Raw genomic sequence first — 26,858 nt, forward strand, 5'->3', positions numbered from 1 at the left:
GAAGGAAAGACAGGTCATCATTGGTAGATGCTGCAGTCTACAGCTAGTGTCCCGCAGGTCCAAATGAATTGGCAGATTGGCAGGGTGGACCACGAGGCCAGAAAACCGTATGTGCATGGCAGTGATTCTATCTAACGACCAGATCTCAATGACTCGAATTCCAATAGATCAATCTGCACCCCCCACATTCCCCCCCCCTTCCCCTCCCCTTTTGAGGCCCAACCTGTCAGATAAGCCCGAGTAAACGGTAGAAACCCTAAACTGCAGATTAGCAAGGTGATTCACCCTGCATCCGAGCCAATTTCACATCCAATAGGGCTGTGTTCGTGATCAGCAGGACAATGCCATTTCCTTTCCAGGTCCGTCGGCTCGTTCACCCGACCACTCCACCGCGAATGACTGTTTGCCCCGTAGGAGCCCCCAATTATTTCTCTTTCCTTCCATTCAAGCGAATTTGGCATCGGGGAGCACAATGCTAGCTTCACCCTTGGCAAGCAAATCAAAACTTTCTTCGCTAGTGGCTGTCATTGGACTTGATGCAGTTACCTCGGGGGTCGGCCTGTCTTCCTGGTTTGCGCCGTCCTGAGATTGACGCTCCCACCGGCGTTCGCCAACCCACTCGACACCGTCACCGGCGCCGCTGATGCGCAGGCTGTGACGTTCGCTCTCTCGCTCCATTAGAGGTAGGCTATCGCCTCGGTCAGGCGTCTCCGTCGAGTTGACCAGGGGCAAGGTGCGCTGATGCCATTCGCCGAGGAACATGCCCTCGGGATCAAACTCTTGCCGCACAGTCAGCCATTCGTCCATGTCTTCGCCGTAGCGGGCACGAAGCTCGCTGGAACCAAGGACGCTGAAGTTCTTCGCCCAGTGAGGTCGGGCGCCCATATCCCGCATAAGCCACTCAAAGGCTTCATAATATCGTTGTCGGCAGGGCGGGTCTCGGAGGTACGGCCGGTAGAGTGTTGCATTCAGGTAGAGCGTGGGTCCGTTGTGGCAGGTCGGATCGAGGAAAGGACGTGGGTTCGGGTTGTGCGTTGAATCTGACACTCGCACCTCCACGGGGCAATGCACCCACAGGCCTTTGGATGAGAACGGGATGCGAGCCGTCTTCATGTCACCATTCAGCCACGCCGACAGACGGGTAATGGCCTCGGGACCGTCGTTGAGAGGCAGAGCCCACTCATTAACGAATTGTGAGTATAGACAGTTCATCAGCAGACCAGCGCGAGCGGGCTCGACTGCCTCGGTAACAGTTGATCCTGCTCGGAAGCCGTACTGCATCCCGAAGACAAACCATTCCACCCACGGAAGAATGCGTGGGATGTAAGATGACAGCGCGAGCAAGTTGTGATAGACATGATATCCAAACCAGTCGCCGTAAAAATTCTTGGGGGGGGTTCGCGCAACGGCTCGTCGGTCTTGTCGGCATGCCAAACGATCGCACCTTTCTCATATGGCAGCCACCAGACACGTACAAATTCGTGCGATGTCCACAAACCAGTGGACCATTCGCTGAGCACCTGTGACAACGAATAGCGTTCCTGCCGCCAGGCAATGTTGAATGATGGTCTAGCCTTGAAAGTTACCTCCACTACAATACCCAGAGCTCCTAGGGATACCAGTGCGGCGCGGAAAAGGGACGGGTTGTTGGTTGGACTGCAGCGCACAAGCTGACCATTTGCAAGGACCAGGCTAAGTGACTCGATACACTCCGAAAGCAAGCCGTGTCGTAGCGAGCTGCCATGGGTTCCTGTCGCGATGACACCAGCTATTGACTGACTGTCGATGCTGCCCAGATTTGCCAGTGTCAATCCATATTCCTTCTCCAGTCGATCCCCGAGCTGGCTCAATCGAATACCTGCCTCGACGGTGACAGAACGGGTTTCCACGTCGACATGTAGAATGCGGTTGAAATCATCGAGGTTGACGAGCCAGGACGAGGTGCAAGTCAAATCGGAGGGAGAATGGCCACTACCGACAGTCACGAGGCGACGGCGGAGTCGGCGCGCAACAGTGACCAGTTGCTGGATTTCCGGAATCGATTGAGGGCGAATGTAGAGTTCCGGTCGGGAGAAGAAGGTTTTGGCCCAGGTGTGATGCAGATGGTCGGTGGTTGCGCGGAATCGGAGATCGGGGTCGAACTTCTCCAACTCCCTCCCCAGCTCGCGAGCAATAGGGAGATGCTCTATTGAATCAGGGACAGGGTCTCGCGGCATCCTGTAAGGCTATCACATCCTCTGGTAGAGAGATATGAGAAATTAGGAAATCGGGAAGGAGTGGGGGGGGTGGACAGGGAAAGCTACGGCACGCTAAAGAAAAAAAAGGTCGCGAGATTGGATGGCGACATTTAACGAATGGATTCGGCCCACCAACTTCTCCCCCACCTCCTTCTTTTGTTTCTATTCTGTCATCTCATCCTTTGATCTTCTGCCTGGTAATGTGATGACTCAATATGTAACGGTTTGCTGCTTAATAATAGCTCGGGGCCCCTACAATGTTCCAATTGACCATGTCCGCTTGGTCAGGTGATTGGCCGAGGTATATCAGCCAATCGGAAACAGGCATCAAAACTACATACTGTACATCTTCATACTACTATACAGCTCTTATAGCAGCCCTGGAGAGTATACGAACTGTAGAAGGACCAAAGATAGCAGTGAAGTGATTGAATATTTCTGTACACACATGGTGACTGTGCACATAGTCGAGACGAAAATAAATCCAGTTCTAGATGTACATCCCAGACGCTCCTACCAAAGCTCCTCTAGAGCCCAGTACACCAAAGACAAGACTCCTTCCCCACACAAATGCCCTCTTTACCGACCGAAATATGCACACATGAAAAAAAAAAAGAACGAGAAGATGAACACAGAAAAGAAGAAGAGAAAATAAAAATAGATCAACAGAAGATGCAGGAAGCTGAAAAGTCTCCCCACCCCCGTCAACAAACGCACCTACGCCCGATCCGGAGATCGAATAGCCTCGATCGCCACGTCCAAGGGGAACACACAGGGAGCATGGAGAGAATGCTGGTTCCATTTGCGGAAGGCGCTTTGGCAACGATCTGGAGCACCGCCCAGTGAAATGAAGCTCTTCGGAATGAATGGTCGATCCTGAAGGGATGCGGCTAGGATGCCGTACTCGTGCGCAAAAACAACTGCAGAGGCAAAATCGGCCGACTTCTGAGACGCATGGTCACCCACGATCCTATAAAGGCATTAGCGCTCGGCTCCCCTTGATTTCTTTCGCAAGAAGCCAACTTACACATAGATCTCAAAGAAAGTATCAAGAACGAAGACATCTCGCTCGGTGATATTCTTGTAACAGAAAGGTTCGATTTCTCGCACCGTATCATTTGGCCGAACAACCGGTGAGCTCGAGCCCGGACGTCGCATCCAAAAACGAGGCGGCTGGCCCATTTCATGGTCCACCTTGAGAAGACGAGTGCGGAAGTGATCGTATTTAGGCTTGAGTTGCCAGTACTCTGAGGTCATGAGCGGATTCGGCTCGTTGGAGCCTGCGAAGTCATCGAAGAAGCTCTCCGGCTCCTGGCCCTCATCAACTTCCTCGAACTCGCCTGTCAGGCCAAGGTCCATGCTGATCAGACGTGCGGCACCGGTTTCTTCGGGGCTGCTTCCCTTGCCCTTCCATAAATATAACTTACCAAAGGGGGCTGAAATGACGAATGGGAAACCGGAGCAGAGATTGCGCAGCGAATAGTCTACCTCGTCGAATGCCATTTGGCCCAGATGCTTCCGGCCACAGAGCATATACAGAGCTGACGAGTTGGATCGAGAACTAGACCCACGGCGGGTGATGATAATCCCTCCGAGGGCTTGTATGAATCGCATGGGTTCCCTGCCCTGACGAATGACCTCGAGTTTGCAGCTATTTTCGCGGGCGATTTTGCGAGCAAAAAGCTGCGCATCATCCTGTGCACCTTCCGAAACGTCGTCTCCACACCAGAGATATACTTCCGAGTTCTTGTTGTTCTGTGCTTCGAAAAGATGTACACATAGATACATGCTTCCCTCGTACAGCACATACTCCTGGTTGACTGGCAATTCTTGTCGCTTTCCATCACCAGTGAGTTCCCATATTTGGCGCTTCATGGTTCTGACCACTGTATTGTCGGTTTTGGTCATCAACATAAGCTGTGGATCGATATCCATTCGGTCTCGTGGGTTAGGGAACGTCTTAAAGAACTGCTTGATGATCTCGCGGGCATCCGCCGCTTGTGCAACCAGTGATGGCGCGGACATCTTTCGTGATAGTCGATGCGGATCAGAAGGCTTGTCGAGAGAAATTTCGGACCGCTTGCGAGGCACTGGGGGAGAATATTGTCCACTAGATCGGGGTGAAGAATCTGCAACCGTTACCCCGGGGATGTTCTTGTACGTTGGTGTCGGCGGCTGCGGCTTGTCCATTCGGTTCTCACCATAGCTCGTCCTAAGAGGGGATGGGGATGTGGAAGCATAGCGCGCTTGTTGGGTCCACTGTGGCCTGGGTGCAGGTGTTGATGGCGATGGCGATGGCGATGAAGAGGGAGAGGGTGATGCGATATGCTTTGGCGGGACGGGAGGCCGACTCAGCGGGCTTACAGCTCCAGGCGATTCCATATTTTGAGTGAGAGTCGCATTCTCTTTTGCACTGGGTGCAAAGATGTCGGGCCCTCTCGTGGAAACGGGAGACGGGGGAGTGTTCTTCAGTCTCTGTTGCAGTCCGCTGTTGAGAGCATTCTGGAAGCTGGAGGCTATGGCTGGTAGGGGCTTGTCGAGGGGGGCTCTCTGTTTGGGCGTTTTCAGTATTGAGAACGAAGGTGTTTTCTGACAGGCTCTTCGACTTGGCTTCTGAGACTACAGGCTCAGGAGCGGTCTCTGGGCTTGTGACTTCGGGAGACGAAATTGCACCAACCTCCTTAGTGTCCTGAGTGATAGATTCAGGCGGAGCAACGGTCCCCTTGGGTAGCCGTCTTTTAGGCCCTCTAGCACGACTCTTCGTAATATGGGCGAGAGGCGTGGTCGGTGAGGGCGAACTTTCACCAGAATTTAAAACAGATACCGACTCCTTCTTCGGCCCCTCAGTCGCGACTGGAGGACCCCGGGATAGGAGACCTGCTAGTGCAGGGTTGATGCGGCCTGCGAGTTTCCCTTTAGTAGCCAAACTGGGAGTCAGGCTAACTGGTGCAGCCTCTGTGTTTTCAAGTGATGGCAGGCCACGAACCGGACTGGTTACCTCTGTAGAGGGCTTATTGTCTGCCTCCACAACAGACCCAGGCTCCTTGGTCAAATAATCTTGAGCTACTGGCGTTGAGATAGCATGCGGCCCATTGTCAATTGTCACGGAATCTCGTTTGATTGGCGAATAAGTTTGAATCGCGTTGACCTCTTCTGCAGTGGAAGATGGGGATACAGGCGGCAGGGATCCCGGAGAGGTCGCTGAAGAACCCGTTCGTTCACGAGACGCGGCGAAGCTCTTTTCAGGACTGGTTGGTCTGGTGGTATTTGTCCTGTTCATCAGATGGCGCTTTGCAATGGCTTCTGGCACATATGCAGCGGGTTTCTCGGGTTCGTCATCTTTTCCCACAGTGTTTCGTCTGATCGATCCTCCCCCTGCCTTCATCGCTTCCTTTGTCTTCACAAGACTGTCTTTGAACTCATCAACCCGTTCGGTTCTCTTGGGTCCACCGGTCACGTTGAGAGCGGCCTTGCCTCGCATAATGTTGCCCTTGAGCTCATCCGGAGCAACATAGTTGCGGGTTTCGGTCTTCTTAAGCTTGCCAAATACGTTCTTGAACTCCGGTTCCTTCAGTGGCCCGGTGTCTTTGGCGACTTCTCGTTTGCGTAAGTTTGCTCGAAAATCGACAACTGGCGATTGCGGTGGCTTGGCAAATCGAGGTGACATTGGATCTCGCGAAGGGAGTGAAAAGTTGGGCTTAGGATTCAAAGTGAGGGGCGCTGCCTTGCGAGTTGGTTGCGGTTCGAGTGTAGGTTCTGGAGCCGGGGCAGGTTCAGCTGCCGGTTCGGGCGCTAGTTCGGGAGCAGCTTCAAGTACAAAGGCCGATTCAGGTTCGGGTTGTGTTTCAGATTCGGGCTCGGGCTCGGGTTGGCTTTCAGGCTCAGGTACAGCTATGGGCTTGATCACTGGCTCTTCCCTCTCAGGCTCAGGCGTGAGCTCAGAAAATGGGGTTTTCCCTTCAGCCACTAGCTCTGGTTTAGTCGGTGACAGATCCTCCTCTGCGTCACTTGTGGGTGATTTGGGAATTGCCTCCTTCAATCTGGGTGCAGTGGGACTACCGAGAGCTGATGGGGCTCCAGAAATGCTGGGCTTTTTGAAATGACCTCCAGGAGGAGGTGTCCGCATCAAGCCAATAGGGGTCACTTCCTTGAAACGACTCAAATCGACACTGCCCCTTGATTGTCTGTCCCTCTGCCAGGCGGGCTGCGATGGCTGTCGTTGGTGCTTGGGGGATTTGGGGGGTCGGTTCAGTGCACTTTCCAACCATGAGGCCTTTTGGGGGCTCCATCGTTTGGGATCCATTGTCCTCGAGGTAAAGGGGCTTGAGGGGCCTTCAGTGTTCTGGCTATCGATGGTCACAGAGCTTGCGGACCGAGAATGGCCGTAGAGAGCTGGTCGACTCGGGCTAGCATCTAGGCGGCCACTGTCATTAGGCCCCGGGTTTGAGGGGGTTGTAGGCCTCTCGGTAGACTCCTTTGGGCGCATCACGGTCGCCTCGCTGTGACTCGAGCTGGGACGTTGGCTAAGCACAGGCGATGATTCACGACTCACTCGTGCGTTGGTTGTTGGGGTCATATCACTAATATTAGCTGTCAAACTTGGAGCCGCAACACTATTGCGATTTGAGACAATAGAATTGCTTCGGCTCAGCCCCTGTGGAAGTTGTGTACTCCATCGCTTCGATACGCTGTCCGATCTCCTCATCATTGCACTCTGAACGAAACCGCCGAGACCTTTTGTCGGCGAGGTCGATCGAGATCGCTCTGGTGACATTCGCCGCTGGGTGGGGGATGCAGGCACTGGCTCTTCGGTTGATGCCTCGGTCTGGGTAGGATCAAGTTTTGGTGCCTCTGATAGTGTAACCGGAGACCCCAAACCAGTCGCTGGCGATACTGAAGAGACACTCGAGTATCGGTTATGAAAGCTGCTCTCGCCAATTGTAGAAGCGGTTCTCGGAGGTGAGGGAGTTGCGTCCTCGACTTCCTCAACTTGGTCTGGTTCAACCGTGGAATCCCGACTCGGGCCTGGCATTTGACGTCTCTCGCCTGAGTCGGCCACACTTTCAGAATCGTGTTCAGTTTTTCGAAGAGCCGGTGAGCCGACACCTCGATCTGGGGTCTGTCGAGACCATGAAGGGTCCTTCGAGGACAGGGTTTGGGCAATCTGCGCACGAGATAATCGGTCTTGATCGGATGCTATAGAGGTGTTTCTCAGATGGCTGGATCGAGTAGGGGATGTCGAGCCGGGAGATTTATTCCCAAGGTCTCGCGACGAAGGTCGTTGTTGCCATGACAAGGTTCCCGTTCGGCTGCGCGACAGGGTGGGCATTGCCCTGGTCGGAGACTCGAGTCCTACCTCCTGAACAGACCCTCGTCGCGAGCTGGTCTCGGGGGCATCTCGCTCGTGGCCCACTCTAGCCGTGTCCGCTGTGGCGGTGTCCGGGTCCTGGGTCTGCACCGTCGGCTCCAAGTGCTCGGGGGGGTTCGATCGAGGGTTGACCGAGAGAAGAGGCGCTCAGTCTCGAGGGATTCAAAGTGGGAGACCCGGCGATGGATCGTGCTCGCTCTAGCATCACCAAGACATTAGCATCATGGGCGTCATGTGTGGGGTCCACCAGTTCATCGCGGCGCGGGGTGGTCCAGCTGCGGTCAGCGCAGAACGAGCGAGCGCGCCGTCGATGTGGATGTTGATGTCGACAAGGTCTGCAACTGCAAGTGAAAACTGCAAAACGGGGAAGATCGTACCAGCTCGGCGGGCTTGTCGTTCCTTGCGCCCCTGGAGGATCTCCTCCTCTAATTTCTTAGTCCGCTCTTCATTTTCCTTATCGTGCCTTTCACCTAGTTCGCGGATGCGCGAGAGGAAGTCATTGACATCCTCAGACCCGTCGGGGTTCGTCGTCATGATTCGGTGTCAACTTCCCTAGTAAAGGGAAGGGAAGACCTGGGGGAGGAGGGGTGGTTGACGGGAAGAAACCAGGTGCAAGGGCTGAGGGCTGAGAGGTGTGTTCTCCGCCCTGCTTAAATTAAATGGGGATGGTCAAGATCCATCGCAACTCATTGGCTCCGATGATCATCCCACATTCGTTCAGCTTGGCTTACGCATTGGATCTTTAGTTACGGAGTGCTTTATGAGAATATCTATCTTTACAATGAGTTTTTTCTATATTTTCTACTAGACTTTCTCTAAGCAACAACTTGAACAACTCCAGCCATTGCCGTAGGTGGACAGTTCCCGAGGTCAAGTTGTTTGTTTACTCCCATCCACTCGGGCCCCGCAGTGCGAACTGCTGGACCCATGGGCCGCCATCAAGAATTCCGGTTCTGGTTTTTTTTTTACCCTTGGGCGCAGGGGCAAATTGACAGTCGCAGGTGATTTGTCGTGGGACTAGAGGCGCAGGATCGACCTATCACTTTGTGCCTTGCAGCTACCTTCGGAAGGGTTTGATACCTAGGTACTACTACAAGGTTACTAGTGTATCAATTGTCAGGGATCCTCTGGGGCTCTGGTTGCAAACCTTGGAAATAAGATCCTGTTCTTTCCAGGGTTGTTGAAGCCCTGGAGAACTAGTAGGTAGTACCTAGGTATGAGTATATCAAAGTTCTTGAATTCTGAATCTTGAAGGTTCCGACCTGCCTACTAGTAATACCTCCTGCCCGATATATTTCCAGAGGTTCCACTGGAAGTCAATCACTCTGAACTTGAAGTTTCAGCTTATTCCTAGGTAACCAGCACTGGCACCAACTAGGTATTAATAGTAGTAACTTGAACGATTAACCCCCCGAACTCAAGTTAGTCAAGCGTGCTGCAGCTGGTGCTACACCGCATCAAAGTCTCTTCAAGTCGCTCCCGACAACCTTGGAAGATTGAAACCCAACCGGGGCCTGGGCACCCATTTCCTTGGTGACCATGACCTGCTCAACCTCCGGCCACTCCAGCCGGTCATAGTACTAGTCTGGAAAATATAGGGCAAACAAGGAACTCATAATATAGTACTGGCATAGGTACTAGTAGTATCGTAGTAGTATACCATTGAAGACTCGAGGATCGGCCTAGCTGCCATCCCGGGGATGGCCAGGCTAATATAGGAACAATCGGTCCTTCGCATCCTGTACAACCCATTCCAATCCTTCGTGAAGGTTTTTGCCGGTCATGGCACTGCAGGGAAGAATAGTCCACTTGTGGGTTTTGATCAAATTCAATCCAAGGCGCTGCAACAAGTCAGTCTCAAGGCTCAAGGCTGGCCGGTCTCTACCGGTTCTACCGATTCTACCGGTATCATGATGCCATCACTCACCTCGCGTACCTCCTCCTCGGTCATGCAATGCTCCACATCGGTTTTGTTCAAGAAAACCAGAAGACTGGCTCCCATGAGTCGCTGGCATGGGATTAGCTCTCAGGATAACGATAGCGGTGGACGGAGGGTGGAGGGTGAGGGCCTACCTCTTCCAGAAGCAGACCAGCTAGCTCCTCGCGACAGTCGTCTACCCGGAGTTTATCGGTGGCATCAACGACCCAGACCAATGTGTCAGTCTTTTCAAAATAGTTCTTCCAGTAGGAGCGTAATGTTTTCTGCCCACCCACGTCCCCTGTTCGCAATTAGCTGGGTGGTGATTTGGGAGGGCGGTGGTGCTCACAAATGTTGAGTTTGTATCTGCAAACTGTCAGTCCATTGGTGATGATTGTGTCCAGTCGTGCTAGGACGCCTGAAGAAGGGGGCTCACTCCATAAATTCAATTGTTTTGATAATAAAGCCCAGGGTTGGGCTAACAGAGGTGACATCTTCATTCATAATTCGTTTCACAATTGTCGTTTTTCCCGCATTGTCTAACCCCCTGAAGCCATCACGATTAGCACAGCCCGGAATATCTTGAAAACGGACTCACAGCATTAATATGCGCATCTCTTTATCCTTCAAACGTGCTTTTCTGAGAATAGACAGCATGGCGGTGGTGGTTCCTGGCCTGTTCGGATCTTGCAAGAGGAAGCTGGTAGGATGTGGGAAAAGTTCCTGGGGTTTGGGTGCACGCCCATAACCGCCGGATTGGACCTCTGCATAACACACTCCCATCTAGTCTTTGAGTTTATTTACGGTTACTAGAATGTAAACTTTCTGCTTGAATTATTATTGTTAGACCATTTAAATTGCTAAGAAACAATATAAAGACGGTCGCTCGACTAATTGGGTGCAGATACACCGATTCAACTTGACTGATGTCGGATCTATAGAACCCACAATAGTGGCGCGCTGCGTCGTAGTGCCACGCGGTTACACCCTTATGGGCACGGCATATCTACATTCACAGTTCACCTCACTTCAGAGTCAACACCTTGCTCTTCCTCTCTCTTCCTTCTCCATAACCTTTCTTCTACATCCTTTTCCCGTTGTCAAACTGTTTCAAATAGTCTTGCTTCTCGATATTCGCTCTCCTTCTGCCTTCTCCTGTACATCAAAACCCATATCTGCTCATCTTGAATCTCAAAGTGCTCACGAGGTTGATTGTGAGGTGATCTACCTTGGCTGTGATCCATATTGGACACGGCACTCATCCTTGTTCACGGTAGAGTCTAGATCAAAGACTCAAACAGCGTGGAGAAATGACCAAACTCACACCTCTTGACAAAGGTACGTCTTTTCCCGCGTCTCCTATTGAAGGGGATGCGATTCTCATCAATCCAAAGGAAAGCATACTGACAAGTGTTAGCTGACATAGCTGCCTCCAAGGCTGATGCGGATCCCAAGGTGGCGAAGACCCCTTCGGAGGATTCGGACTATCTGGTTGTCACTGGAGTGATTTCTCCCGCCGACTCCTCCCACCAAATGCCTATCTTCAAGTTTGCAGGCTATGTTACGCCCATGGGGGGAGGACATGCGTCCCATGACCAGCTCGGAAAGCGGATCCCTCCCCGATGCTGTCGTTCCTCGTGGAGAGCTCGTTCCATTCTCTCAATCCCGACTCAAAAAAGAAGAGAATGAGCTCAAACAGGCCATGGAAGTCGTCGCGGAGCTAAATCCAGCTCGAAATGGAAAAGCTGTGACCTTGGTTGAGATCAACCGTTGGGCTGATCGACACATCACTCAAGACGCCCGTGAGCGTAAACCTTGCGCAAGCCTTCATGTGTTCTGGGTTGACCCGGAAAACATTCGAAAGGCGAGAAAAGGTCCCGGAACCCAAGTCAACGATCGAGTGTATCGAAAGCTTGCGCATGCACGCCTGGCTGCAAAGACCGAAGAGCATCGGCCGGAAACATCCTCCCAGGATGACGGCGACGACGACGACGACGACGACGTCTCTGATTGGACCCAGGTCGAGCATCAACTCTGGCTCAGGCAGCTATCTAGTGCTCCCGAGTACCACGGTCAATGGACTTCATACCAAGCGTCCCCTCCCAGATACCCCATAGTCAAAGATGGGGTACTTTCGCTGCTGTCTTCAGCACCTCGGGGCGGCTATGGCCACAAGTCGATCCAATTCAAGGTCGAGAATCCAAAGGCTTACGAACAGCATGAGTTCCAGCCCAACTTTGGCTTTTGGCCTGAGTATCACCTTGATCCGCAGCACTTTCGCGATCAGTTCTTCCTCTGGATTCGCAGTCTCCCGGAACCAGGCAAGGTAGTTGATATCCACCACGCTGCGTTTTTCGATGGAACTTCCTGCCCGGATGGCGCTTCTTCGATGATAATCATGAAAGACAAGCATCGCATCTGCACTCGACATGACGATGATGAGCAAACTCGTCTTCATTGGCATGAGACAGCCGCCGGATACAGCTGGAACTTCGGCACTCAGATGAAGGCAAAAGCCATTATTCGGCTTCGGGAATCGCAAAGAATCATGGCAGCCCGAGGCACTCTGGAGCCGTCGACCCAGCGGCTTCATCACTATCTTGTCCTCCGCCCTTGCGAACCAGATGATGCCGACGACCTCATTGCCCTGTTCAACTGGTACGCGGAAAATACCACTTTTCTTCCGAGAGACACTCCAATCACCAAGCCCGATATCCTTCAACTCATCCAGCTTTGTCGTGAGCGGAGCCTGCCATTCGTCGTTGCCGTTCCAGACACACGAATCAAGGTATATGAGAGACGTCCTGACGAACCTCCGATACTCGGGTTTGCCTATGTCAGAAGATTCAATGATGAGGAGTTGACGGGAGAAGTTCGAGTTTTCGTGGACCGCACCTGCACGAGACTTCGCATTGGAACCGCCCTTCTTGACCTGATCATGCGTACTTGCGATGCCAACTGGAAACGCGATGGACCCCGCCCTTATGACTTCATACCACAGGATGGGTTGGAGTATGGTGAGGCTTACCAGTGCAATGTCACCAGCTTGGTCTTTTCTATCGCGTATGAGCCCTCGAGGGACCGTCAATATGCATGGGTTAGACAATGGCTCTCGAGAAGGTTCGGGTTTGTACAGCTTGGTCATATCAAGGATGGAAGAGTCAAATTTGGCTATCGGTATGTGTTTGCTTTCATCCTAATGATCCCCTCAGCTCGATGCTGACCATTATCATCTAGTCTCAATATCTGGATGCTTTCTCGAGGCGTCCAGTCCGGTCAAAAGATGATCCCCAAGGGGAAGTTTGTGATTTGATGTTGCACTTGTATTGCTCGGTCGTGAGGATTTCGCTTGAAACCAAATTGTTCTAGACCCCTTCGGTCTCCGGAATTTTGAAGTGAACAACATTTGTGATGTGATGCGACGATGCAAAGGACGAAGAGAGAAAAAGAAAGAAAAATACAAAAAAAAAACACAACTGGCAATGCCCAGGTAGGATGGAGGGCCGGTGGAAACATAACCCCATACTGGATCGCAGTTGGGCATACTACTGATGAAAAAGATAATTCGGATACTCCAACAGACTAGTTAGTACGGGGAACAGTCAGGTTAACAGTTGATTCATGTGAATACAAGAAAGTATTGTCCGTCTTATCACTCTTTCAATCAGTAGCTCTTGGTTTGCGACCACCATGCCAGCGGACCAAGAACCTTCGTTCAACTGACTTAGATGCTTCTAAGTCTACTCTTGATGGCAGGCAGGAGTTGGGCTACCGGCCGGTGTGGAGGAAAGGAGCTAGCCTGACCAATTGTTTGTAGATTAGATCTTGATATTCGGACCTGACACTCTGAAAGGCCATCTGATTATAAATTCTGCGCAGAGAAGAAATAAAAAGCATTGAATTGAAGCGTTGATACTTCTCTCTGGAGGAGACCGGATTGCGGAGTGTAGTCAAAGAATGCCTTAGTCATCAATTGCTACCGCCCATACCGCCTTTGGAACTTTTTTTTTTCTGCATGTTGATCAAGATTTCCTCCGACGGCTTGCGCAGCTTGACTGGGAATTGGGTTCTGTTCAATTTCTTTCAAGAGAGATTCCGAAGCCTACGTCTACGGAATTGAACCTGGACGCCTGATCACACATTCACCATGGCTCCCAAACCGACAAAGCGGAGCGCCGCTCAGGACGACGATTTCGTTCTCACGCTCTCCGACGACGAAGATATCACACGCTTCGATGACGAGGAAGAGATCGAGCCCGAGGGCAAAGAATCTGCTAGCGACAACAAGAAACGAAAGCGCGAAACCGACACCTCTAAGGATAAGAGCAAGAAGCAAAAGCAACAAGCCAAGAATGTGAAGGGCAAGAAGGGCAAGGTCGTTGAGCCCGAGTCTGAAGAGGAGGAAGAGGATGAAGAAGTGGAAGAAGGAATGGGTGTTGGTAATGATGATGGCGCGCTGGATCCTGAATTCGAGTTTGACGTTGGTGGTGTTGCCAATGTCGGCGTCACAGAAGGATTCGATGGCTGGGGCTTGGACGACACTAAACAGAATGGCGGTGATAAGAAGGCGGTGGATATCGACGATATTATCACACGACGAAACGCTAAGAAGGAGGCGGCTGCAGCAAAGAAGCAAAAGAAGGCCGCCGCCCAAAAAGAAGAAAGCGACGAGTCTGATGACGAAGATGTCGAGGGTGGTATGGACGTCGATTTTGGCGACGATGAGCTTCTAGCTGAGGATGGATTCGGCATGGGCGTCGATGGCGAAGAGGAGGAAAGTGAAGCTGAAGGCCCAGAGCCCGGCTCTGGCCCCGAAGACAGCGATGACGAAGAGGAAGCTGAAGACTCCGACGACGATGCTGCTTCTGACAATGATTCCGTCGCTACTCCCGTTGGCCACCCCGACGACAGAGGCGATGTCGATGGAGAATCCGATGCCGAAAGCGAGGTGGATGAAGAAGAGCAAGAGAAACGCAATGCCTTCTTTGCTCCCGAAGAGAAGATCGACGAAAAGACCGCTGCATCGTCCGCCAAGAGCACCTTCCAAGATTTCAACCTCTCTCGTCCAATTCTACGTGGTTTGGCCTCTGTTGGCTTCACAGACCCTACACCTATTCAGCGAAAGGCCATCCCGGTGGCACTCTTGGGCAAGGATATTGTTGGTAGTGCTGTGACAGGTTCCGGAAAGACGGGCGCTTTCATTGTCCCCATTCTTGAACGTCTACTCTTCCGTCCTCGCAAGACCCCCACGAGCCGTGTCACGATCTTGATGCCTACTCGTGAGTTGGCGGTCCAGTGTTACAATGTTGCTATCAAGCTTGCTACCTTCACCGATGTCACATTCTGTCAGCTTGTTGGTGGTTTCAGTCTTCGCGAGCAAGAAAACATCTTGAAGAAACGCCCTGATGTTATCATCGCTACTCCTGGTCGTTTCATCGATCACATGCGCAACTCCCCTAGTTTTACAGTTGATACCCTGGAGATTCTGGTTCTCGATGAAGCCGATCGCATGCTGGAAGATGGATTTGCCGATGAGTTGAATGAGATTCTCACGACCATTCCCAAGTCCCGACAGACTATGCTGTTCTCCGCCACCATGACCGACTCTATCGACAAGCTGATTCGCGTTGGAATGAACCGTCCTATGCGACTGCAAGTCGACGCCAAGAAGCAAACTGCTGTGACCCTGACCCAGGAGTTTGTTCGTCTACGCCCTGGCCGGGAGGGAAAAGCGACTTGGATATCTTCTGCACCTGTGCAAGGAGCTCTATACCAAACGAGTTATCATCTTTTTCCGACAAAAGAAGGAGGTCCACCGAGTACGCATTATCTTCGGACTCTTGGGACTCAAGGCCGCTGAATTGTACGGTAGCATGAGTCAAGAACAGGTATGCTCTACGAATATTCCGTCCTTTCTACATTCGAGGCAATTATACTGACAGAATATCCAGCGTATCAAAAGTGTGGAAAACTTCCGTGATGGCAAGGTCGCTTACCTATTGGCTACCGACCTGGCCTCCCGTGGTCTTGATATCAAGGGGGTGGAGACTGTGATCAACTACGAGGCCCCGCAGAGCCATGAGATCTACCTGCACCGTGTCGGTCGTACCGCCCGTGCTGGTCGATCCGGTTGTGCTTGCACGATCGCGGCTGAGCCCGACCGCAAGGTTGTCAAGGCTGCCGTGAAGGCTGGCAAGGCGCATGGCGCCAAGATCATCAGTCGTGTCGTCGAAATGGCCATTGCAGATGATTGGGCTCAGAAGGCCGCCGATCTCGCCGATGAGGTCGAAGAGGTTCTTGAGGAGGAGAAGATTGAGAAGCAGATGGCCCAAGCCGAAATGCAAGTCACCAAGGGACAGAACCTGATGAAGCATGGTTCGGAGATCATGTCGCGACCCAAGCGTACCTGGTTCGAGAGCGAACAGGACAAACGTACAGCGAAGAAGCTGGGTCGTGCGGAGTTGAACGGACCTCCTGACCTCGTGACGAAGAAGGAAAAGATCAAGCTCAGCAACAAGGACAAGAAGCGATTAGACGATTCTAAGATGCGCCATGAAGGAGATGTTGGACGGAAGAAGAGCAAAGCGGAGCGGGATGCGCCCAAGACGAATGGCAAGGGCAACAAGGACAAGGGCAAGGGCAAGGGCCAAGGTAAAGGCAAGGGTAAAGGGAAGGGCAGAAAATAGGGCTTGATAGAGAGTCCCCCATCTCTGTTTATGGAGTCACACCATTCATTTAATTGTACTATCGGGCATGGATTGTATAGATCGCACATATCAAAACCAGTTAGTTCCCTGCACTCAATAACCTAAAACGGCATGAAGATGATTATCAATCTCGATCGCGATCACACCATAGAATCCCTGTCAAGAGGTGGAAAGGTCGAAAGTTCCGCTAGAAGTAAGTGGATCCGGCGAGAGTATCCAACGAGCGAAGAGCATTGCCACTCTGTGAGGTAAATCGCCGCATTCGATGGAGTCAAGCAGCCACCATCATTGGTTACTCGTCAAGATTTCCCTGGCGGATCCGTTCACTTGCTTAGCTGGTCTAACACTAATACTAAAACTAAAACTAACCCGGACTGACCTGATCCGACGTCAATCACTAGTAGAGTTAAAATAATCATCTCACTTCACGACCACTGAGGAGGGCTAGTGTATTGTGAAAGGTCCACCGTAAAATCTTATCCCCCAAAAACTCACCACGAAAAGAGAGGGAGAGAGAGAGGTCGCTCTCCCTTTCTCTGCCTATCCCATCCCCGCGATTGCCCAACGCCCCACGTTTACTCGCCCCCCCCCCAAGCCCAAGAATTTCGACCTTCTTCCTCCCTTTCCCAACCCCTCAATTCTGCCCTTCCCTCCAGTCTTTCAATGGGGGTCGCGTGTCTCCTACACGCCCCGTGAACGTCCAATGGTCGTTGAGGGTTCAGGCATGGCTGACATGTCGTCTAAATCGGCTTTACCGCGGAAGAGTGCTTTCTCGTGCGAGGCCTGTCGCAAGCGCAAGGTGAGCGGAGAATCGGCCAGAGTCCGAGATGCGGTGCCCTATAGCCTATAAGGGCCCCAAAAGCTAGGGAGCTTCCTGTATACTGATTTGATCATCCTGACAGGTCAAATGTAACGGAGCAAGTCCGTCATGTTCACGATGTGCCGCTCGAGGTGAAGTGTGTGTGTACAGCTTGTGAGTTTGCCTCTTTTCCTTTCTCTCCTCTCTCTCACTATCTCCTCCAAAAAAAAACTTGGTGGCTGATTTATCATTTTCCCCACTTTTGTTTGGTTACCCCAACAGAGCTCCTACCTTATCATATACCAAACAACTTGAAACTCGAGTTGCTCAATTAGAAGATGCCCTGGCTAAACACCAGTCCGATGTGGATGCCCGCAAGATCAGCTCGCCGGCCTCGGTGGCCGAATCCAGTTCCAGCGCCGGGCGCAAAATCAAGACGGAGAACGATGATACCCAGGATCTCACCAGGGATTTTGATGGCCTAAATGTTGAGAATGATGGTCGCATCTCTTTCCATGGACCCACGAGTTTGTTTCAACTGCCCAGTGGAGTGGTTAGCGAGACCGCCTCGACATCACACTTTGCCCAGGAGATGGAGGCCCGCAAGGAGCGGCTGATCAACAGCGCATGGCGAGAACGGGCCTTCGAGCAGATGGCTGCAATGCCGGTGAGTTTGCAATGTCGAAGCTTTCATCCGAATGCGAGACTGATGACGTGCAGGAACCTTTTCAATATCTTCTCGATTCCCATTGGTGCTGGATTCAGCCACTTTTCAACTTTGTCTACCGCCCAGCCTTTACACGTTTGTATCCCTGCTTAGTACATACATATCTCTGGTTGGACAGTGATGCTGACCCAAGTGGATAGGTGATATGAAAATTCAAGGCCCTTATTATTCCGATATCCTAATGAATGCCCTGCTCTCTCACTCGGTACGATGGTGCAAAGCTGAGCCACAAATAGGTCCATTGTTGGACTCATTCGACGGCGGTGCACAATTTTATCAGCGTGCAGTCTCAGGACTTCATGACTCGCTCAAAGTTGGCTATGCGGGCATCCCAACGATTCAAACATTACTCCTCCTCAGTGCCCAGGAATGCGGTCGCGGCAATCGGACACAAGCTTGGCTCTACAGCGGCATGGCCTTCCGTTTACTCGATGATTTAGGTATCTCAATTGATAGTCGCAAATATCCCGGAGCAGTAAAGCTCAGCGATGAGGATATTGAGATCCGTAATCGACTCTTCTGGAGCTGTTATTTCTGGGATAAGATTGTTTCGCTATACTTTGGACGGGCACCTACGATGCAACATTCTCGCGTCAGCCCGCCACGCATGATATGTGGGTTTGCATCTGGATGATGACTACTGGTGACTATTACTGACTGATTCATAGTGGATGATACTTCTGAGATTGAAATATGGACGCCGCATGGCGTGACCTTCCCCGATGGGGCACACTACCCACCCACACAGGCGCATTCCACATCATGCTTCATGCGGATGTGTGGGCTAGCGGAAGTCCTTAATCAAATATTAATTCATATATATGATCCTATGCGACAAAGCACCGAGGCAGAATTCTTCGACTGTGTGCAAGAGCAGTCTAGAAATCTGAGTGAATGGTGGGATGATCTTCCGGACTATCTGAAGTTGGTGGCAACCGACTTGCCTCCTTATTCTCCCCCAAGCCACATAATGACTCTGAAGTATGTTTGCATATTTGTCGGAGCCCTTGGTATTATGCTAATTTCATATTTACTCCAGCTGCCTTTACCATACTGTCAACATCCTGCTCCATCGTCCGATTTTATGCTCCAGGGGCCTATTGAAGACGCATCAAGAATCCTATGACACAAGTCACCTTGTACAGTGCATGTCTTCTGCAACGTCAATCCTATCGTTGTTCGACCTTTATCGCAGAACATTCGGTGACAACCACGTTGTCCTGTCCCTTGCATACAGCATCTACACAGCAGCTTCCATCTTCCTCCTGGAGATTCAAGCACTCAAGTACGCCGCCCCGGGTACACTGGACAAGCTGAAATTCTGCATTTTCGCCCTGGAACGTGTCAAGCTCTCAAATCCCGTCATCACGACCGCTCTCAACCTCCTCTACCAAGAGATCCAAAAACTTCAAATCGACATCGGCATCTCCGCCCCTGCCCCTGCCGACACCAAACAGCCCCAACAGCAACCAACCCCTCCCTCCAGAACCCAGTCGAGTCAATCTCCCTCGATTGGAAGCAATCCCTCGCGCCATGTCTCCCCAGGCCAACAACACCAGCGCCAACAGAGCCGTGCAACAATGAGCACACAGCCAAACCCAACGGCATCAAATACATCCGCCTCGATGATGCCCGGATACAGCCCCTTCCAGCAACAAGCCGTTTCAGGCTTCGACCTCTCACAGATGGGTGAGATGCCCCAGATGCCAGCAACACACCTTTTAGGTGGTATGCCGAATGCCGTCATGACAGTGGATGATCCCGGCTCGTACGAGATCACCCCGGAGGTATTCGAGGCATTCTCGTATGCCCAGCCCATTGCGACTAATATGGCTTCGTTTGAAACGAACTGGCAGGGCCAGGGTTAAAATGAAAAGCGTTTAAATCGAGATCTTGGTTACTTCCTTTTTTTTTGTATTTGATGATTCCCAATAGCGTTGAGACTTTTGTTTATCTTTGTTTTGTGACAAAAATCTAGCGACGGATCGGGATGGATACTATAGCTTGACAGTTTGTGGCGTATAAATTTCTTCATTACATTGTACGTACGGTCTCTGCAACTCCCACGTCAAATTACTTGGAAAGGATTCGGAGAGGGGAAAATTTTCAATGTCACGGTGTTTGGTGGACCTGAGTCCAACGCAAATGCAAATGTAGATTTGATTGTGTTTCAAGATGTTGTGTGTTGTTTTGAACCTTCAAGTTGGAAACCTTGGAACTTTTGTGCAAAATGTACTATGTGCGTAGTCATCCGACGCAGAATTAATCCAACTTGAGGTGATAAAGGGTATATATAGTATGAAATTATACACCGAGCATTCGTCAAGAGAATATAAAGAAAGACGAGCCGTATAGATCGGAGGTGGTGAAGAAGATTAGGAAGAATGCAGATGGATGTCCCGTAAAATTGGTATAGTTGTCCATCAAGTGATTTCAGATGTCGGGGCTGGAAATATCACAGCGATTGGCGGTTTCAACCGCTTGCCTCGTGGACAGCCTTAGCATCGCGCTCGCGGAACACCTTCTGGTCATGCTCCTGCGAGGCGATGGTATCCGCTGAGTCGGAGGACACATCGGAGTCACGTACCTTTGCCTTCCAGCGCAGATACCAGGGACCCTCGAACAATTCATCCATCTTCTCGATGGGAACTCCCTTGGTCTCGGGCATCCAGATACCCAAGATGATGAGACCGAGGGTGCAGATGAGAGCCCAGAAGAGGTAAGCACCCCAGACGTGCAGGTCGGCGAACATGTTGGGAGTGACGCGGACGACGGCGAACTGGAAGAACCAATGCAGACCCATACTGATGGCGTAGCACGTGTTGCGAATATGGGTGGGGAAGATCTCCGTGCCGTAGAGATAAGGAACTGTGCAAAGACCGATCGACCAGCCAGCGGCATAAATGAAGACAGAGGCAATGGCTGCATCCGAGGCGGATTTGTTGTCGGCAGAACCGGGCTGCAGACCCATATAGGCGCCCATGTAGATATGCGCTGCCAACTGTAGGGACAATCCGGTCATTGTGCAGCGGCGACGACCGAAATAATCGATCAACCCCCAGGTGAAGGCGATTGTTAAAACAAGCTTGACGATACCATACGCGCCAGAGGAAATGAGCGACTGGCCGGCACCATCGACACCAGCGTAGGTAAAGATGGTGGTAACGTAGTATGTGATACCGTTTCCACCAGTCCATTGAGCGATCGTGTGCATGGTCATGAGCAGCCAGAATCGCTGGCGATAGTTAGGGTTAGTCTGTGACTCTTTGAAAGCGTTCCAGTGCGAGATGGACTTCAGGTCCGCTCGCTCCCGTGCCTGGTTGTCAATCTCCTCGAATTCATCCACCACGCTTTTGTCATCGACTGACTTGCCGCGAAGGCGAGCCAAAACCTCCTTTGCCTCCTCATGGCGTTGCTTCGAGGCAAGATAGCGAGGGCTCTCCGGGCACAGCCAGGAGAGGAAGAAGGCAATACCGGTGGGGATGAGAGGGATGGCTTGAACTAGGCGGTATTGGGTGCGCGTGGCGGGCATGTGGAGATTGGCGCCATAATTGACGAAGAAGCCTAGTGCGAAATTAAATTAGCCTTGTGAAGATATTACAGTATAGAAAAGCAGAGACATACCGACAGTGAGGATCAACAGCAGGACCACCATGTAAAGACTCACGGCGAGACCTCGCGTCTTCCTCGGCGCCACTTCCGATAAGTACAGCGGGGAGGTCACGGTCAATAGGCCGGCGCCCAGTCCCGAGAAGATTCGGGCGAAAAGGAGCAAGCCGTATATGCCAGAGGAGAAGATTTGGATAAGTGTTCCGATCGCCCACACGACCACGGCCAGTCGCCACGACCACAGACGCCCGAGGCGATCATTCAGATCTAGACCAGCAAGCGCGCCGAACGCAGCACCCAGGACATTGAATGAGGTGATGTTAGCAGTCCGGTTGGCTAAGCCGGTGGCGTCGTTCTTCCAGTGATCTTTAACGAGATTATAGTCGATGGTAAAGGAGGTGAGCTTGACGCTTGCGCTAAAGCCACCCTCATCATAACCTGCAGCGATCGGTGATTAGTGATAAGCTAGCCATAAGCAAAGACAAAGAAAAGTGCCCGCGGACGCGGACACGGGGGATGTGGCGCTTAACAGTGAATGACTCGCAGGATCCTAAGATCTCGCAGGATCGTAGGACTAGTACGATCTCTGATTTGAAGCCACACCGTAAGATGATAAGAGCGAATGAACGAACCTTTAGGGATACCACCACAGGCGATCACCAGGACCACCATGGCGTAATAGGGACTAGTAGTCCAGCGTGCCGGATCCCACCATGGCATGATCTGGATGAATCACTTAATTATAATTATAGATATAATTATAGAAGAATCGGTGGAGGCGTGAAGAATCTGGGGAAAGGTGGAAATCACGGCAAGGAGTGGGTTGCAAGGGAACGATGAGAAGTGGATTTGAAGGGGCAAAAAGGAGAGCCACACTCGGCATCCCGTGCTCTTTCACCCCCAGGGCTATGGGCAAGGACTCCTCACCTCCTGCCAGTGGGCATGACTGAAAGACCGAGAGACCATGGGTAACAGGAAGAGTGGGCTCGGTCAACTTCCGAACCAGAATTGCCCCCCCTTTTTCCACACTTCAACTTGCCCACTTTATGCTGCCGAGTCTTTAGCTTAGCCTGGGCTGCATACATTCAAGAATCCTAGTTCAAGTTCGCAGGGTCGTGCACGGTACTCCGTACATGCACTGTCGCTACTGTATAGATATGTACTATAGAGTACCGTGCTCTATACTGCTTCTTCAGTCGGACCACGCCGCTATGATATCCGCATCCACTCTCCCAAAGGCTCCGCTGAACGGCAACACCCCTTTTTTCTCTCTCGCCTTATCTCTGTCATTACTTTTAGCCGATGCTCAGTGAGTCTCGACCCGGGTAATGTGAAATATGCAATGGATATCGCGCATTCACCGAGGTGGATAGGTCTGCGACTCCTCTTGCCAGCCTGCCTCCCGGACGACTTCCGCATCCTTCTCCTCTCTAAACACCACCTTTCATCCCACGCCCGGGATAAATTGCCAATAGGGTGGGTCAGATCTGTTTTCCGAACCGTGTTGGTCAACGGCACGCGGCAGATTTTTATTATTATTTTTACATCATTCAAGTTTTCCTGCTTTGAAGCCTCCAGCGGACGTTGGCCGATCCCTCAGACGGCATGTTGCCGGTCAGAACTGCCCTGAGGTTGAGACCCAGTAGTATCAGTGCCTGGTCATCGGTAAGTGCGGATGTCAGAGGCTTCACTCTTTCTCTCCATTTATTTTGTTCCTGCTTTGAGCCCTTTCATGTGCGATATCAACTTTTGTTGACACCATGCTTACTTCAACTCAGCCTCCTTCTCAAATTCTGGGGAGCCCTCCACGCATCTCGCTCACTGGAGTCCTTTCATCTCGATTTGATCGTCGTGCGTCCCATGGTGCTGCACCTGTCAAATTGTCTGTCAAGCAAAGAGTTCCCCTGAAATCATGGGACAGTCATATGCATGTCGTGGAACCAGAACGGTTTCCCATCTCAAAGTCCGCCGTATACCAGCCATCTATCCATACTCTCGAGGATGCCTTGAACTTTGAGTCAAGTATTGGAGTTGAGAACCTTGTCTTTGTGCAGCCCTCTATCTACGGCACTGACAACTCATGCATGTTGGCTGCCCTGGCCAAATTAGGCCCCTCTCGAGGTCGTGCTGTCGTGGTGGTTGACCCGGATACCATTACCCAGGAGACTCTAGACGAATGGCACACCTTGGGCGTCCGGGGTCTACGAGTGAACCTACAGTCAGTTGGAAAGTTCATGGAACAAAGCGAGTTAGAGGCAACATTACGACGCCATGCCGATATTGCCCGCCCTCGCAACTGGATGATCGAGGTATATGTGTCGCTCAAGATGATCCCCATGCTCGAATCCATCGTCCCTCATCTTGGTGTTACTTTCTGCATCGACCACTTCGGCAGCCCCGAACTCTCCCCCATCCCCTTGTGCAAGGACAACTCTCTCTTCGACCCATATGCACTCCCCGGCTTCAGCTCATTAATCTCCCTGATTCGCACTGGGAGCACCTACATCAAGGTGTCCGCCCCTTACCGCTTGACCAAGGATGCCGAAATGCGTGACCTCAAGGCCATGGCCCGGGAATTCCTGACTGCCGCCCCCGACCGAGTCATCTACGCTACCGACTGGCCGCATACTCGTTTTACCGGTGTTGACATCAGCCCATTTACGGAATGGTGCTTGGACCTGTGCACCCACGAGCCCGGGTTGGCAGAGAAGTTGTTTCGGAGGAATACGGAGCGAATGCTGGGTGTGGAATCTACCTGAGCATCATCATAATTGAGTCCTGCAAAACGGGACTGTACATAGCATTGTTTTTTGGGGGGGGGCATGACTGGGCGTCTTTGCGTTGCATTTCAGCATTCATTTCTATACCAAGTAGCGGCCGGCTTGGCGAGAACTAGCCAAAATATGAACGACATTTTGTTATTGACTACATTTACAATGCATATTGCAGACTCGGATTTCATGGATACATGACTAGGAACTCTCTCATTGCTATGTGATTCCGATATCTATTCAATGGAAATTATTGACATTGAACGAGGTATCAAGGTTGCTGTCGAGGAAAACTCGTGCGCACGAACTAACATGACCTTGCCTTGTCTATCCGCTATGCCTTAGACATCTTTTGCGTCTTGGAAGAGGACGTGCGAGGTGCAAATCTTCTTAGGTCCCTGTTCCATGGAGAGATGACAATTAGTAAATAGTATCCTGGCATTGATTTCCCAATTGGTCTGACTTACAATCTCGTAGCAGCAAGCGGGTCGAGACTGGTCCTCGCACAGTTGGGGTTGTGTCAACGCCTTGCCTATTTTTGGAATTAGTATAACGACAAACACATTGGCGAATACATGTGCGGGACAAACATACAGTCGGTAGCCTCGTTGACCTTGGGGTTGTTCTCATTTGCCTGCAAATCGCGGCAGCAGTAGGGTGTCTGAACCATGCCAGTGTGATCAGCCGCGAACTTGCAGCTCATGTTAATCTTGGTGGCGGAGCCCACGGCCAGAGTGGCAGCCAGGGCGAGGATAGTGGCAGAGATGCGCATGTTGGTTTGTGGAGCGTTTAGATTAAGTCGTTATTTTCGTTTCGTTGAGTATATTCGGATTGAAAGAGTCGAGTTGAGGAGAGTCGTTGCGAGGATCAGTCGAGGTATACTGGAGGGAGGTTCCAGGTTCAACGAGTCCGCTTAAACCGCGCTGGACTATGAAGGGCCTTTCGCGGTGCTGGGAAATTCCTTACTCCATTGGCTGGCAAGGATGATTTCCCCTTTCTACAGAGGCATGGAGGCGAGTATGAGGTGCCTTGATTGGCCGAGTCGGGGTGGTTGGCCTATCCCCTTGCATTCTTTTTGAGTCGCGAATGTCAGAGGCGTTGTAAACAAGGGCCGCTCGTGCGCGTGCCAGGGCAGAATTAATCATGTGTGGTTTCAAGTTTGTTATTGTTATCCCTCGTCCCGTTTGGTCTTGTTGTCCTTGATGGACTCGTTCTTGGATAGTAGGGTCTTTCTTAGGGAGGTGATGCATTATGTGCGGTCTGGCCGAGCACAACTACGGAGTCATGATCGATTGGGTTGGTAAGGGGTCTGTTCGACATCTTGTAGCCGAGGCGATGTTTTGATACGATAAATGGATTAAAATGTGCATTTTGTTCAGACCGATTATTCGTGGGTGCCCTAGGGTTATTATAGATCTAGGTATCTGTGCACTGGGGTTGAGGGATACCCTACTGCAGGTACTCAGCACCCTCAAATGCGGGGAATTTGATCCAGCTAGTGTACAAATGTACTCTGTGCACTCGGTAAAATCACGCACTGCATGTAACGAACTCCGTACGCCAAGTTCTGCCTGGTAGCGGTGTGAATCCCTGCACGAAACAGCGCCCGCCACTGGACCACGTCGTCACTCAATCAGGCGGTGGCCAATGAAATCCATCAGACGTCAAACGGGTCATTTGTTGAGCCCAACGAAGAGCCAGCATCTTGATAACTAAGCGGCTCCACTCCAATCGTTGAAGTTCATCAGACAATCATAATACTGAAGCGCCCCTCCCGCATGACCTGAGGTTCCCCTCTCATTCAAACACTCTCCTTTATACACATCACCTCGATCATACCAAACAATGAAACACTCCAACCCCGCCGATATGGAACGCAACGTCTATATTCCACTCTGCATCTGCTTCATCTCCTTCGCTGTCATCGCATACTCCCACTAGTGGGCTGTTCTTGTCCGGATACCCCAGATTCCGATTCCGCCTCAACTGAACAGCCTAGCCTGAAGAGAACACCCCGTCTCCGTGCACACCGAAGGATCAAGTACAATACATGCAATGCCTCAACTATATCTGATTCCTTCAACGGCACGAAATCACTTCTCAAAGTCTTTCCTCCCCGTCACCTCGGTCCATTCGGATCTTGCGCATACTCGATCGCTGCCGCAAGACCTAAGTGTCGTCGTGGTCAAACATCGGCATATTCATCGCATTCCCCCGTCTAGAGACAGAAATGCCGATTATTATCTCTGCCGTCCAAACCTACAAGGCCTATGATACCATGTCATTTTCCTCTCCTTCGTCCACCACTGGATGGAGAACACACCTGGCATGTCAACACTCACACGGGACGTCCGAGTAACAACCCTCCTCAAGTGACACCAACCACTTCATGCAGAGTCTCGGGTATGTGCTGCCGCTTTGGGGAACAAAATATCTCATCACACCTCCCATCACCTCATGGATATATCGATCTTGTTCACGTCGCTCTGTTGGCCTGCTCGAAGTGTCACTATCTAGATTGACGACGCCTACTCTCTGAGCCATCTTATCTCCCTCTTCACCCTCGCGGTGTTCCTCTAACGGATCCATATATCTTCCGTTGACTATATCGAGATTCCGGAAGACTGGATTTTCGTTTTGACCAAACATTCCACCCATTCCTTTCACATTTTCTTGTCTCAACAAATCTGAAGCCATGGCTGCGCTAGTTTACCAGTGCAAC

General features: G+C 51.5%; 10 protein-coding genes across 10 annotated transcripts; 3 read left to right on the forward strand and 7 right to left on the reverse strand.

Moving 5' to 3' along the window:
• Window positions 1-444: 444 nt before the first annotated feature.
• N7533_005950 (D-arabinono-1,4-lactone oxidase) lies at window positions 445-2,216 on the reverse strand (the record flags this gene model as incomplete). Its single annotated transcript, XM_057102600.1, has 2 exons — window positions 445-1,418; window positions 1,445-2,216. 2 exons carry the CDS (start codon window positions 2,214-2,216, stop codon window positions 445-447), a joined length of 1,746 nt encoding a protein of 581 aa, XP_056962230.1.
• A 738-nt stretch (window positions 2,217-2,954) lies between these two features.
• Window positions 2,955-4,427, reverse strand: N7533_005951 (putative gelsolin repeat protein; the record flags this gene model as incomplete). Its single annotated transcript, XM_057102601.1, has 2 exons — window positions 2,955-3,207; window positions 3,265-4,427. 2 exons carry the CDS (start codon window positions 4,425-4,427, stop codon window positions 2,955-2,957), a joined length of 1,416 nt encoding a protein of 471 aa, XP_056962231.1.
• A 22-nt stretch (window positions 4,428-4,449) lies between these two features.
• On the reverse strand, window positions 4,450-8,139 carry N7533_005952 (uncharacterized protein; the record flags this gene model as incomplete). Its single annotated transcript, XM_057102602.1, has 2 exons — window positions 4,450-7,751; window positions 7,983-8,139. 2 exons carry the CDS (start codon window positions 8,137-8,139, stop codon window positions 4,450-4,452), a joined length of 3,459 nt encoding a protein of 1,152 aa, XP_056962232.1.
• Window positions 8,140-9,314: 1,175 nt separating this feature from the next.
• N7533_005953 (uncharacterized protein) lies at window positions 9,315-10,306 on the reverse strand (the record flags this gene model as incomplete). Its single annotated transcript, XM_057102603.1, has 6 exons — window positions 9,315-9,446; window positions 9,533-9,613; window positions 9,679-9,824; window positions 9,873-9,889; window positions 9,960-10,070; window positions 10,122-10,306. 6 exons carry the CDS (start codon window positions 10,304-10,306, stop codon window positions 9,315-9,317), a joined length of 672 nt encoding a protein of 223 aa, XP_056962233.1.
• Window positions 10,307-11,105: 799 nt separating this feature from the next.
• N7533_005954 (GNAT family N-acetyltransferase) lies at window positions 11,106-12,746 on the forward strand (the record flags this gene model as incomplete). The annotated part of the gene is made up of 1 exon (XM_057102604.1): window positions 11,106-12,746. The coding sequence occupies one exon, from the start codon at window positions 11,106-11,108 to the stop codon at window positions 12,744-12,746; it is 1,641 nt and encodes a 546-aa protein (XP_056962234.1).
• Window positions 12,747-13,670: 924 nt separating this feature from the next.
• On the forward strand, window positions 13,671-19,624 carry drs1 (putative ATP-dependent RNA helicase DRS1; the record flags this gene model as incomplete). The annotated part of the gene is given in 11 exon segments (XM_057102605.1): window positions 13,671-15,149; window positions 15,181-15,203; window positions 15,222-15,411; window positions 15,475-16,086; window positions 16,953-17,029; window positions 17,133-17,203; window positions 17,314-17,696; window positions 17,750-17,831; window positions 17,897-18,370; window positions 18,425-18,737; window positions 18,796-19,624. The coding sequence occupies 11 exon segments, from the start codon at window positions 13,671-13,673 to the stop codon at window positions 19,622-19,624; spliced, it is 4,533 nt and encodes a 1,510-aa protein (XP_056962235.1).
• Window positions 19,625-20,229: 605 nt separating this feature from the next.
• N7533_005956 (uncharacterized protein) lies at window positions 20,230-22,085 on the reverse strand (the record flags this gene model as incomplete). Its single annotated transcript, XM_057102606.1, has 3 exons — window positions 20,230-21,320; window positions 21,381-21,803; window positions 21,998-22,085. The coding sequence occupies 3 exons, from the start codon at window positions 22,083-22,085 to the stop codon at window positions 20,230-20,232; spliced, it is 1,602 nt and encodes a 533-aa protein (XP_056962236.1).
• Window positions 22,086-23,125: 1,040 nt separating this feature from the next.
• N7533_005957 (Amidohydrolase 2) lies at window positions 23,126-24,124 on the forward strand (the record flags this gene model as incomplete). Its single annotated transcript, XM_057102607.1, has 1 exon — window positions 23,126-24,124. The coding sequence occupies one exon, from the start codon at window positions 23,126-23,128 to the stop codon at window positions 24,122-24,124; it is 999 nt and encodes a 332-aa protein (XP_056962237.1).
• Window positions 24,125-24,477: 353 nt separating this feature from the next.
• On the reverse strand, window positions 24,478-24,908 carry N7533_005958 (uncharacterized protein; the record flags this gene model as incomplete). The annotated part of the gene is made up of 3 exons (XM_057102608.1): window positions 24,478-24,534; window positions 24,604-24,668; window positions 24,731-24,908. 3 exons carry the CDS (start codon window positions 24,906-24,908, stop codon window positions 24,478-24,480), a joined length of 300 nt encoding a protein of 99 aa, XP_056962238.1.
• A 1,559-nt stretch (window positions 24,909-26,467) lies between these two features.
• Window positions 26,468-26,833, reverse strand: N7533_005959 (uncharacterized protein; the record flags this gene model as incomplete). Its single annotated transcript, XM_057102609.1, has 1 exon — window positions 26,468-26,833. One exon carries the CDS (start codon window positions 26,831-26,833, stop codon window positions 26,468-26,470), a length of 366 nt encoding a protein of 121 aa, XP_056962239.1.
• Between the last annotated feature and the right edge of the window lie 25 nt (window positions 26,834-26,858).

Source organism: Penicillium manginii, assembly GCF_028828005.1.
Source record: "Penicillium manginii strain IBT 31320 chromosome Unknown utg000004l:1.0-7231830.0:1.0-7236170.0, whole genome shotgun sequence".
In the NCBI taxonomy this organism is placed as follows: Eukaryota; Fungi; Ascomycota; class Eurotiomycetes; order Eurotiales; family Aspergillaceae; genus Penicillium; species Penicillium manginii.